The sequence below is a fragment of the Bos javanicus genome, chromosome 3 (assembly GCF_032452875.1).
Source record: "Bos javanicus breed banteng chromosome 3, ARS-OSU_banteng_1.0, whole genome shotgun sequence".
In the NCBI taxonomy this organism is placed as follows: domain Eukaryota; kingdom Metazoa; phylum Chordata; class Mammalia; order Artiodactyla; family Bovidae; genus Bos; species Bos javanicus.
Genome location: NC_083870.1, coordinates 18,481,684 through 18,495,548, shown reverse-complemented (window position 1 = coordinate 18,495,548; position 13,865 = coordinate 18,481,684). Strand labels below are relative to the sequence as shown.

General features: G+C 37.3%; 1 protein-coding gene across 1 annotated transcript in view; it reads right to left on the bottom strand.

Moving 5' to 3' along the window:
• Window positions 1-6,008: 6,008 nt before the first annotated feature.
• Window positions 6,009-13,865, bottom strand: part of FLG2 (filaggrin 2) — a 32,178-nt gene continuing 24,321 nt past the window's right edge. The window contains exon 3 of the mRNA XM_061412992.1: window positions 6,009-6,156. Coding sequence (XP_061268976.1) covers window positions 6,009-6,156 — 148 coding nt within the window. The remainder of the gene's footprint in view (window positions 6,157-13,865) is intronic.

The window sequence follows — 13,865 nt, the reverse complement described above, 5'->3', positions numbered from 1 at the left end:
TTCTGGATGTTGAGTTTTAAACCAACTTTTTCACTCTCCTCTTTCACTTTCATCAAGAGGCTCTTTAGTTCTTCTTCACTTTCTTTCATAAGAGTGATGTCATTTGTATATCTGAGGTTATTGATATTTCTCCCAGCAATCTTGATTCCAGCTTGTGCTTCCTCCAGCCCAAAGGTGTTATTTTTCTAAAAACCATGGTGGTTTATTAAACCCCTCAAGCACAACTGAAAAGATGGCCAGAGGCTTTCTAGGATGAGAAGGGAATGGCATCTATGCAGTACTGTGTTTTTTGAAAGTTTTTTCTAACAATTAGAAAAAAAAGTAAGAAGAGAAAAAATAATAGAAGGGATGATAGAAATGTAACTGATCACCTCATTGCAGTTAAGGGAAAGCCTTCATGACTTAACTTTCAAATGGTTATGAACAGAGGGATTATGAGATCTTTAAAGTGGCCACATTGGCAATGACCAGTACCAGCACTAAAGTATTAACCAGTCTCCATTTTGTGTTCCATGGAAACAGTGAGTTTTGGTGACAGAGTGGTGCAGCATTAGGAAACTGGAAAAGAAGGATCTAGGAGCAAGCTAGGACAGAGACTTTATAGCCATTATGACCAGACTGCACCAGTGTCACTTATTCAGACAGGGACTAGCATATGCCATTGATTACAGGAGACTGTGGAAGATTAGGAAGGGCTAGAACTTGGAATAAACTCCTACTTCCTTTCCTACCTGCTCCATTTGTATGTAAGGATATTATAGACAGAAGATAGAGTGTATTCTGGAGGGACTTTTTTGCAGGTGTCAGAGTGAGGTTCAGATGAAGAACAGGTCACAGTATTCAGGGATCATTCATTCATTCAACAAACATCAGTTACTAGCTGACTACTCATCACTCATCATGCCTACCATAGGGCCATCAATGAAGAAGTTATGCTCCCTGTCCTCAAAGCGTTCATAATATAATGAAGAAAACAGACATATAAACAATGTGATATATGTTAGTATGCTGCTGCTGCTAAGTCGCTTCAGTCATGTCTGACTCTGTGTGACCCCATAGACAGCAGCTCACCAGGCTCCCCTGTCCCTGGGACTCTCCAGGCAAGAACACTGGAGTGGGTTGCCATTTCCTTCTCCAATGCATGAGAGTGAAAAGTGAAATTGAAGTCGCTCAGTTGTGTCCTACTCTTAGTGACCCCATGGACTGCAGCCTTCCAGGCCCCTCCATCCATGGGATTTTCCAGGCAAGAGTACTGGAGTGGGGTGCCATTGCCTTCTCTGATATGTTAGTATAGATATTTATAAATCATTATGAAAAGACAGATGAGGGAGTAACTTATTTTCTTCCACTTACTAACTTTCCCCAAACTTTATTGAGGAATAATTGGTAAATATACTTGTATATATTCAGTATGCAATGTGTTGATCTGATGTAAATATGTACTGTGGAATGAATACCAAGATCAAGATAAGCAACTCATGTATCCCTTAACATTGCTGGGAGAAATATCAATAACCTCAGATATGCAGATGACACCACCCTTGTGGCAGAAAGCAAAGAAGAACTAAAGAGCCTCTTGATGAAAGTGAAAGAGGAGAGTGAAAAAGTTGGTTTAAAACTCAACATTCAGAAAACTAACATCATGGCATCCAGTCCACTTCATGGCAAAAAATGGGGAAACAATAGAAACAGTGACAGACTTTATTTTTTGGGGTTCCAAAATCACTGCAGATGGTGACTGCAGCCATGAAATTAAAAGACACTTGCTCCTTGGAAGAAAAGTTATGACTAACCTAGGAAGCATATTAAAAAGCAGAAACTACTTTGCCAACAAAGGTCCATCAGTCAAAGGTATGGCTTTTCCAGTAGTCATGCATGGATGTGAGAGTTGGACCATAAATAAAGCCGAGCACTGAAGAATTGATGCTTTTGAACTGTGGTGTTGGAGAAAACTCTTGAGAGTCCCTTGGACTGCAAGGAGATCCAACCAGTCCATCCTAAAGGAAATCAGTCCTGAATATTCATTGGAAGGACTGATGCTGAAACTGAAACTCCAATCCTTTGGCCACCTGATGTGAAGAGCTGGCTCATTAGAAAAGACCCTGATGCTGGGAAAGATTGAAGGTGGGAGGAGAAGGGGACAACAGAGGATGAGATGGTTGGATGGCATCACCGACTCGATGGACATGAGTTTGAGCTAGCTCCAGGAGTTGGTGAAGGACAGGGAGGCCTGGCGTACTGCACTCCATGGGGTTGCAAAGAGTCAAACACGAGTGTGCAACTGAGCCAGCTAATTAATATGTAATATGTAAGACATAAAGTTTTCTTTATCCATTCACATGTTGAAGAAAATTTAAATTATTTTTATATCTTGATATTGTGAATTATCCTGCAATGAATACGGGACTATCTTTTTGAGATACTGATACTTTAACTAAATACTCAGGAGTGGGATTGCTGGATTATATGGTAGTTGATAGTTCTATTTTCAGTTTTGTGAGGAACTTCCGTACTGTTTTTCACAATGGCGCCATCAGTTTTTAATCCCTAGCAACTGGTGTATAAGGGTTTCCTTTTCTACATTCTCGAAACTTATCTCTTGTTTTTTTCATAGCAGCCATCCTAACAGGTGTGAGGTGATATCTTATCATGGTTTTGCTTTGCATTTCTCTGATCAGCTTTCATTTCTCTGAGTAGTTCTGATTAGAGTCCCTGTTTAGTGATGCTGAGTACCTTTTCGTATACCTATTGGATATTTGTATGTCTTTGGGGGAAAATGTCTATTCAGATCTTTTGATCATTTTTATAATAACTTGGATTATTTGCTTTTTGGCTATTGAGTTTTATGAGTTCTTTATATATTTTTATCTTCACCCATTATCAGATATTTGGTTTATAAATATTTTCTCCCTACTTGTAGGTTGCCTTTCCAATGTTTTATTTGAAGCTCTAGTTTAATATAGTCCCTCTTGTTTATTTTAGCTTATTCTCTTTTAGAGAGTTGAAAAGATTATATTTGAGCTGAACTTTAAAGAATGCATTAATTGCATTTCATGGGACAGAACATGGGAAGATTGACCTGAAAGGGTATATTGAAAGTTTTCAAAAACCATGCTAAGTCATATAATGTTATCTTATTTACATTGGAGACCAACTGAAGAATTTTTAAGTGGAAAAGTGACAGGATCAGATTTTTATTTAGTAAAAATACCTCTACTAAGAGTATGGATGGTAAATTGAGTTTGATACAGGCAAGGATGCAGGCAATTTGGGAAAAGGGAGGCAATAATGAGGTTTCAAAATAAGATGTTGCACTAGGATTGAAGGGAAGAGACATTTCAGAGCTAGAGCTTAACAATGCATTGGAAATGGTGGTTGAGGGAGGAAAAACAACAAGAGGCAATAGGTTAGAGTTTTGGCAATAGCTGGTGTAGGCAGACAGGTTAGGGAGGGGCAGTCTTAGTAGTGTCTGAGAGGTGGACAGAACTCAGTGATAGAGAAACCAGGAATAGGAGATTTACTAGGTGATGGGGAGTTAGTATCAGCAACTTCATTAGTGGGTAGCAGGATTCGGGGGGCTCATCTTTCAGGCTAGAATTTTAATTTTGGAAGCAGGAAAGGCAGAAAGACAAAGAAGAGCTCCTAACATGGGACATTCAAAGACCAGGAACAAGGCAGAGACCTAGTTATCACCACTGAGAGGATCAAAACTGGACCAGCAGAACAGGTGACCTGATGCTGATTCCTGAACTTTGGGGAACTTCTGTTCTTAAATTTCTCCTGCTGAAGGTCAATACTTGTTCTGGGTGATAAAGGGTCTCACTGAACTTCCAGTATGTGAAGACCCCTTTATCTACTCTGTACCCACTTTTTACCAACTTGGACTTTAGACCCCCTTGCAAATCTCCAAGACTTCCCTGGTGGCTCAGAGGGTAAAGCGTCTGTCTACAATGTGGGAGACCCAGGTTCGATCCCTGGGTTGGGAAGATCCACTAGAGAAGGAAATGCCAATCCACTCCAGTACTATTGCCGGGAAAATCCCATGGACAGAGGAGCCTGGTAGTTTACAGTCCATGAGGTCGCAAAGAGTCAGACATGACTGAGGGACTTCACTTGCAAATCTCCTAATTACTCATCCATCTTAATTCACCACCTACACCCTGTAGATAAGGCAGATGTTTGGCTGATAATCTCCATGATTATTACTGTCAAGTAGCTCCAGTACTGACTACACCACACCCCTCTCACCAGGTGTAGGTGGGGGAGGGCCCAGAATAGTGTATGTGGCTTACTATGGGGTCAGAAGCTTTGCATAGTCTAATAGTCTGGGGAGTGATGGGTTTAGAAGGTGAACCATTCTGGCATATTGTTTATAATTTCTGCTTATAGCAAAAACTAAAAACAGTTATTTAGGACTCTAAACTACCATAGGTCCAAAAGAATCACTGAGACAGAAGGCTGCAAAGTCCTTAAAGTGTGACTTCATTAGGTGAATAATGCATTTTTAACCTCATAGATTTCTTCATCAATGATGATCTTTTTTAAAAAAAATTTTATTATTATTTTTTTTACTTTACAATATTGTATTGGTTTTGCATCTTGTTGAAATTGAGGTAGATTCTTGGCTCAACAGCATTTCTACTTGTTTTACCAGTGTTGCCTAAAGTATTACCAGATTTTCTCAACTTCTAAAAGCATTCATTTCAAGGGATTTATCTTATTTTAGGATATCCCAACAACTTGGGGCAGAGTCCCCCAGGGCTGGATGAGACATCTTTTATTGACGTCCAGGCCATTAGTTACACTTGCAAAGTATATTCTGGCAGCATTGCATATCTATCTGTGCTTAAAGCAGTCTATAGACAACTATTTGCAGTTTTTTTTATAGTATAGATTTAGTAATCCTCAACTAATTATTTCATTTCCTCATGAAATTCCTAATTATTAGAATTTTTCAGATGAGGCACATGAAACGATTGAATTGAAATTATACTGTGGTCACAATATTGGTGCCTAATCGGTGCCCAGATCCCAGAGTTCTTGGTTTAGGGTTGAGAGCCCAGTCTCATAAGTCCTACTGATTGCCTTTGACCATTGGCTCCTCCAGTTACCAGCTCTCTTTGAGCAGATTTCTTTACCTCTCTGACTGTTTCCTCATCTTTAAAGTGGGGATAATAATACATAATTTGCATGCTTGTTGAGGGTGCTAAATGAATTATACATCAATGGTCTGCACTTTGGCTGATGTTATAGCAGGTGTTCAATAAATGGCAGTTATTAGTATTATGTTTTCCTGGCGGCTCAGACAGTAAAGAACCTGCCTGCAGTGTGGGAGACCTGGTTTCAATCCCTGAGTTGGGAAGATCCCCTGGAGAAGGGAACAGCTACCCACTCCGGTATTCTGGCCTGGAGAATTCCATGGACTGTATATATTCCATTGGGTCCTAGAGTCAGACATGACTGAGTGACCTTCACTTCACTTCAGTATTATGTTATTATGAAATCTTAACAGAATTGTTAACTAACTGTGACACATTCTTATTTTGATTCAATTTTATATGTGTTTTCATCAAGAGAAAAGAGCAAGATATATATATATATATATTTTTTTTTTCTTCAATATTTGATCCCCTTTCCCTGAGAATGTGGAGGTTATTGAAGGGTGTAGGGTGATATGTTGGATTCCTTTAGTAACTCTGGGAGATCAGAGAGAAGATTTTCACCTACTTTAGGAAAATAGTAAGATAAGAGAAAAGTGAATGATAAATGAAAATACTAAAAGAAAAAACAGTGAAAATTACTTCAGGTACATTCATTGTTTGTCTCCCTTCTGTATAGTCTACCTTTTGCAAGAGTCCCATGTGGTAATTCATCTATTCCCATTCTTATTCCATGTGATTAGGGGGGTGCGGTAAAAGGTCTAGCTTTGACTCTGAGGTGAAGAATGTCTCTGAATAGAGCTGTCAGCAAGAGGTGGGTATGTAACCTGGGCCGATTCAGGAAGAATCTCAGGACGCTTGTGGGAACCACCAGTAAAGAGACATCATTTCATGCTCCTCCGACTGCCACACCTTGAGATTTGAACTTGGAAGCATGTGTGTTGAGCTACTGCAGCCACTCTGAAACTGTATGTCAGCATACAGTTGAAAATGAAGCCTGCGGAGAGGAAAGCAGAGTTAGTAATTAAGAAACTCCCTCAATCCTGATTACACCCTTTGAGCCTTGGATTGAGTGCTGTCTGCAGGACCCATGCAGAACTTTTTGATTACATGAACCAATAAATTCCCCTTTTTATTTAATAAAGTTTGAGTTGAGTTTTTCTGTTACTTCAAGTAGAAATAGAACCAACTACTGTAATTGCTATTTGCTTTTTACTATGTTCTGCCTTTATAATAAATATAAAAACATAGCAAGTTAACCAGGGCATGTTAAGGAAGAATGATAGTAGAGGAAGGGAAAGAAGAGGAAAAACAAGTTCTCCCTGCAAATTCTTTCATGGCTTCCCTTTCCCTCCAAACCAAAGACTGAACCAACATTTGTCACATTATACATTTTTTGAAAGAATACATTCTTTTGTGAACAAGAGTAGAGGCTGGCCTGAAACCTCTACATAAAGAGGAGTGCATCTGTGGCTTCTGCCCTGTTCAACACTGGAAGCCACCTAGCAGTCTAAACCTGGTTCCTATTTTAAAAATGATTTAATTTTCCCTTTTCTAACTTCTTTTTATCTTCTGAAGTCAGAAATGCAGAAACCACTTTTTTCCTTAGGTCTTCTGTTCTTTCTTGTGCCTTCACTCTTCTCAAGATGTTTCCTGTTCTCATAGACAGTTTCGTGATCTTCTATTACTCTTCATAGACTTCTCCAGACTTTTTGCTGACTTGAGATTATCAACACCCAGGATACCAAGCATTATATTTTTTAAATTCCATTTGTAGAGAGCTGAGTTAATCATGTTCCTCACTTCATGGCATATTATCCTTATTGGTCTATGCACATTTTATTGGAATGGTTGATTGATTAACTTATATCCCCATTCTTCACTCCCATCTCTCTGTCCCTCACCCACTAGAAAATTGTTCGAATGAGTTTACACTGTATTTTTTAATTTGTATATGTTCTTTAAAATATGCATCATTATTTTTGTGTGCATGTAGTTTTCTTTTATGTAAGTGCTATTATGTGGTAGATCTCATTCTGTTTCTTACCTTTTTCACTTAGCATGCATCCTGCTTCATGTATTTAATATATCTAGCTCAATGCTTGCAACTGTGCCACTGTTGTGCACCCACTCTGTGTACCTATGTGCTTCCCCAGGAATGGACATTCAGATTGCTTGCAATTCTCCAGCATGAAAAACAATGACCATCCTTTTACATCCACTAGGGATGTATGAGAAGTGTTTTTTGGAGGGTCTAAACACAGAATTAGAGTTGCCTGGTGGTAGGGTATGTGTATGCTTGATTTGACAAAATACTGAGATTGCTCTTTGGAACAGCTGTACTACTATACTTCACTTTTCTACCTGAAGTAGTTCCTAAACCCACATCCATCCCAACCAATGCCTAGCTATCTAGTCTATTTCACTGTTATTTCTGTTTGTGTTTCCCTAACTAATGAGTTTGAACATCTTTGTGTATGTTTCTAAGTTATATTGATTATCTCTTCCATAATTGCCTGTTCAAATACATTTCCCATTTTTCTGCTAATTTTTTGGAAATAGTTCCTTGTATATTCCTATATTAGTCCACTGATGGATATAGACTATGCAAATAATTTCTCCCAGTCTGTTATTTGTCAGTTAACTTTGTCATGACATCTTTCACTGAATAGAAACCTTTATGCTGTCATAAAAGAAAAATCACAATAAAAAAATATGTATATAAAGTTCTATCAACAGTGTCCTTTCCTACTCTGAGATTACAAAATTATTTTCTTTTATTTCTTTTATTATTTTATGTTTATCATTTAGATCATTATTGCAGTTGCAGTCTACCTTTGATGTAGTTTTAGGTAAAGATCCAATTTTATTTTAATCTATAGCATGAGCTAAGTTTGTAGCTTCATTTATTAAGTAGTTAGTCATTCTCTCCTTAATATGTGGTAACCATTTGTATATTAAATTCTCATATAAGCAAGGTTATATTTCTAAGCTCTCCATTATTTCACTAATTTATTTGTTGTTGCAGTAATATCACACTTTTTTGTTATTATGATGATATGGTGATATTTCTTAATACCTATTAGATATTCTTTCTTTTTCCTCTTTTTTTTTGAAATGTCAACTTACTTATTCATGGGTCTTTATTCTTCCATGAAAATTTTAGATAAAGTTATCACTTTTCTCAAAAGAATTAAAAAAATATTTGAGGTATTTGTGATTGTATTAAATTTATAGATTAATATGGGATAAACTGATATATTTATAATATTATCATTGCAGCAAACTGCAGAAAATTCTTAAAGAGACTGGAATACCAGACCACCTTACCTTCCTCCTGAGAAATCTGTATGCAGGTTAAGAAGCAACAGGTTAGAACTGGACATGAAACAATTGGTTCAGAATCAGGAAAGGAGTTTGTCAAGGCTGTATATTGTCACCCTGCTTATATAACTTTTATGCAGAGTACATCATGCAAAATGCCTGGCTGGATGAATCACAAGCTGGAATCAAGATTTCTGGGAGAAATACAAATCTAGACAGCATATTAAAATGCAGAGACATCATTTTGCCAACAAAGGTCTGTATAGTCAAAGCTATGGTTTTTCCAGTAGTCACTTATGGATGTGAGAGTTGGACCATAAAAATGGCTGATTGCCAAAGAATTGATACTTTCAAAACTGTGGTGCTGGAAAAGACTCCTGAGAGTCCCTTGGACTGCAAGGAGATCAAACCAGTCAATTCTAAAGGAAGTCAATGCTAAATATTCATTGGAAAGACTGATGCTGAAGCTGAAGCTCCTATACTTTGTCCTCCTGATGCAAAGAGCCAACTCTGGAAAATACCCTGATTCTGGGAAAGTTGAGTGCAAGACGAGAAGGTGGTGACAGAAGGTGAGATGATTGGATGGCATCACTGATTCAATAAACATGAGTTTGAGCAAGCTCCGGGAGATAGTGGAGGACAGGGAAGCCTGGCATGCTGCAGTCCATGGGGTTGCAAAGAGTCAGACACAACTTAGTGACTGAATAACAACAAAGGGCCAACACCAAACCATGACCAAAACAAAGCAAATAAAACTCTTAAGTTATTTGAATATGGAGAAGAATGAAAACTTTTGTTTTTAGGAAAAAGGATTTTCTTGACTATGTCCCCAAAAGCTGAATTCATAAAGAAAAGTTTATATATGTTTGACTGCATAAAAATTCCAAATTTTTATTTGACAAAAGGCACTATATATTAAAAGAAAACTTTGAATTGGAAGAAAATACCAACAACATAGTTGACAAGCAATGTGTTTTCATTCAAACTACATTAAGAGATACCCTAGATAAGATAAAGTGAAAGTGAAGTCACTCAGTCTTGTCCAACTCTTTGCAACCCCATGGACTGTAGCCTATCAGGCTCTTCCTCCGTCCATGGGATTTTCCAGGCAAGAGTGCTGGAGTGGATTGCCATTTCCTTCTTCCTGACCCAGGAACTGAACCCGGGTCTCCCGCATTGCCGGCAGACGCTTTACCATCTGAGCCACCAGGGAAGCCCTTGAAGATGAGATAATATAATACTAAAAGGATCAGTATTAAAATAAATATTTCATATAAAACCCTTTTGACATCTTTTTTATCTCGTGTGTCCTTTAGCTAATACTGTAATTATGGTTATTTTTACTACTTTTGTCTTTTAACTTTCATACTAGCCTTATAGATGGTTAATCAGCCATATTTACTATATATTTACCTTTTCAGTGAGGTTTATCTTTGTACATGTTTTATTATTAGTAATTGGTGCTCTTCTTTTCAGTTTAAAAAAATCTCTTTTAACATTTTTATAAGGCAGTTTAGTGGCAATGAGCTATTTTAATGTTTACTTGTCTGGAAAACTCTTTGTCTCTTCAGTTCAGTTCAGTTCAGTCGCTCAGTCGTGTCCAACTCTTTGCGACCCCATGAATTGCAGCATGCCAGGCCTCCCTGTCCATCACCATCTCCCGGAGTTCACTCAAACTCACATCCATCGAGTCGGTGATGCCATCCAGCCATCTCATCCTCTGTCGTCCCCTTCTCCTCCTGCCCCCAATCCCTCCCAGCATCAGAGTCTTTTCCAATGAGTCAACTCTTTGCATGAGGTGGCCAAAGTACTGGAGTTTCAGCTTTAGCATCATTCCTTCCAAAGAACACCCAGGGCTGATCTCCTTTAGAAAGGACTGGTTGGATCTCCTTGCAGTCCAAGGGACTCTCAAGAGTCTTCTCCAACACCACAGTTCAAAAGCATCAATTCTTCGGTGTTCAGCCTTCTTCACAGTCCAACTCTCACATCCATACATGACCACTGGAAAAACCATAGCCTTGACTCTTATATAGTTCTAAATGATCAGTTTGCTGCATAGACTATTCTTGGTTGAAAGTTTTTTTTTTTTTCTTTCAGCATTTTGAATATATCATGCCAGTCCCTTCTGGCTTGCAAAATTTCTGCTGAAAAAAAATCTTCTAATTGTTTTATGGAGATTCCCTTGTATATTAGAAGTTGTTTTTTCTGTTGACACTTTTATGATTCTCTCTTCATCTTTAACTTTTGACATTTTAATTATAATATGTGTGGATCTTTTTGGATTCCTCTTAGTGGAACTCTCTGGGATTACTGGATTGAGATGTTTGTTTCCTTCCCCAGGTTAGGAAAATTTTTAGCCATTATTTTTTCAAATAAAATTTCTTCCTCTTTAAAGATGTAAAGTGTGACATCAGAAACAAAATATGGGGGAAGGGAGAGTAAAAATGTTTAGCTTTAAGATAGGATGAAGAATAAGTTGTTATCAACTTAAAATAGACTGTTAGAGACACAGGTTGTCATGTGTAAGCCTCATGGTAAAAACAAAGCAAAAACCTATAGTAAATATACAAAAGATAAAGAAATATAAACATATCACCTAAGAAATAATCAAACCACAAAGGAAGAGAGCAAAGAAGAAGAAAGGAACAGAGAGGATGTACAAAAACATTCAGAAAACTATTAACAAAATGGAAATAAGTAAATACTTATCAATAATTAGTGGGCTTCCCTGGTGGCTCAGATGGTAAAGAGTCTGCTTGCAGTGTGGGAGACCCAAGTTTGACCCCTGGTTCAGGAAGATCCCCTGGAGAAGGAAATGGCAACCCATTCCAGTATTCTTGCCTGGAAAATCCCATGACTGGAGGAGCCTGGCAGGCTACAGTCCATTGGGTTGCAAAGAGTTGGACACGACTGAGCAACTTTACTATCAATAATTACTCATATGTAAATGGATTGTATTTTCTAATCAAAAGACATAGGGTAGTTTAATAGATAGAAACAGGACCCAAACAAAGAGACCATAGCAAAAATCAACAAAGCTAAAAGCTGGTTCTTTGAGAGGATGAATAAAATTGACAAACCATTAGCCAGACTCATCAAGAAACAAACGGAGAAGAATCAAATCAACAAAATTAGAAATGAAAATGGAGAAATCACAACAGATAACACAGAAATACAAAGGATCATAAGAGACTACTATCAGCAACTATAAGCCAATAAAATGGACAACTTGGAAGAAACAGACAAATTCTTAGAAAAGTATAACTTTCCAAAACTGAACCAGGAAGAAATAGAAGATCTTAACAGACCTATCACAAGCATGGAAATCAAAACTGTAATCAGAAATCTTCCAGCAAACAAAACCCCAGGACCAAATGGCTTCACAGCTGAATTCTATGAAAAATTTAGAGAAGAGTTAACACCTATCTTACTCAAACTCTTCCAGAAAATTGCAGAAGAAGGTAAACTTCCAAACTCATTCTATGAGGCCACCATCACCCTAATACCAAAATCAGGAAAAGATTCCACAAAAAAAAGAAAACTACAAGCCAATATCACTGATGAATATAGATGCAAAAATCCTTAACAAAATTCTAGCAAACAGAATCCAACAACATATTAAAAAGATCATACATCATGACCAAGTGGGCTTTATCCCAGGAATGCAAGGATTCTTTAATATCCATAAATCAATCAATGTAATACACCACATTAACAAATTGAAAGCTAAAAACAATATGATTATCTAAATAGATGCATAAAAAGCCTTTGACAAAGTTTAACATCCATTTATGATAAAAACTCTCTAGAAAGCAGGAATAGAAGGAACATGCCTCAACATAATAAAAGCTATTTATGATAAACCCACAGCAAACATTATCCTCAATGGTGAAAAATTGAAAGCATTTCCCCTAAAGTCAGGAACAAGGCAAGGGTGCCCACTCTCACTACTACTATTCAACATAGTTTTGGAAGTTTTGACCACAGCAATCAGAGCATAAAAAGAAATAAAAGGAATCCAGATTGGAAAAGAAGAAGTAAAACTGTTTGCAGATGACATGATCCTCTACATAGAAAACCCTAAAGACTCTACCAGAAAATTACTAGAACTAATCAATGAATATAGTAAAGTTACTGGATATAAAATTAACACACAGAAACCCCTTGCATTACTATACACTAATAATGAGAAAACAGAAAGAGAAATTAAGGAAACAAGTCCATTCACCATTGCAATGAAAGGAATAAAATACTTAGGAATATATCTACTTAAAGAAACAAAAGACCTATATATAGAAAACTATAAAACACTGATGAAATAAATCTAAGAGGACAGAAATAGATGGAGAAATATACCATGTTCATGGATTGGAAGAATCAATATAGTGAAAATGAGTATACTCCCCAAAGCAATCTATAGATTCAATGCAATCCTGATCAAGCTACCAATGGTATTTTTCACAGAACTAGAACAAATAATTTCACAATTTGTATGGAAATACAAAAAACCTTGAATAGCCAAAGTAATCTTGAGAAAGAAGAATGGAACTGGAGGAATCAACCTGCCTGACTTCAGGCTCTACTACAAAGCTACAGTCATCAAGACAGTATGGTACTGGCACAAAGACAGAAATATAGATCAATGGAACAAAATAGAAAGTCCAGAGATAAATCCACATACCTATGGACACCTTATCTTTGACAAAGGAGGCAAGAATATACAATGGAGAAAAGACAATCCCTTTAACAAGTGGTGCTGGGAAAAGTGGTAAACCGCTTGTAAAAGAATGAAACTGGAACACTTTCTAACACCATACACAAAAACAAACTCAAAATGGATTAAAGATCTAAACGTAAGACCAGAAACTATAAAACTCCTAGAGGAAAACATAGGCAAAACACTCTCTGACATAAATCACAGCAGGATCCTCTATGACCCACCTCCCAGAGCAATAGAAATAAAAGCAAAAATAAACAAATGTGACCTAATTAAACTTAAAAGCTTTTGCACAATGAAGGAAACTATAAGCAAGGTGAAAAGACAGCCTTCAGAATGGGAGAAAATAATAGCAAATGAAACAACTGACAAAGAATTAATCTCAAAAACATACAAGCAACTCCTGCAGCTCAATTCCAGAAAAATAAATGACCAAATCAAAAAATGGGCCAAGGAACTAAACAGGTATTTCTCTAAAGAAGACATACAGATGGCTAACAAACACACGAGAAGATGCTCAACATCACTTATTATCAGAGAAATGCAAATCAAAACCACTATGAGGTACCATCTCACGCTGGACAGAATGGTTGCGATCCAAAAGTCTAGAAACAATAACTCCTGGAGAGGGTGTGGAGAAAAGGGAACACTCTTACACTCTTGGT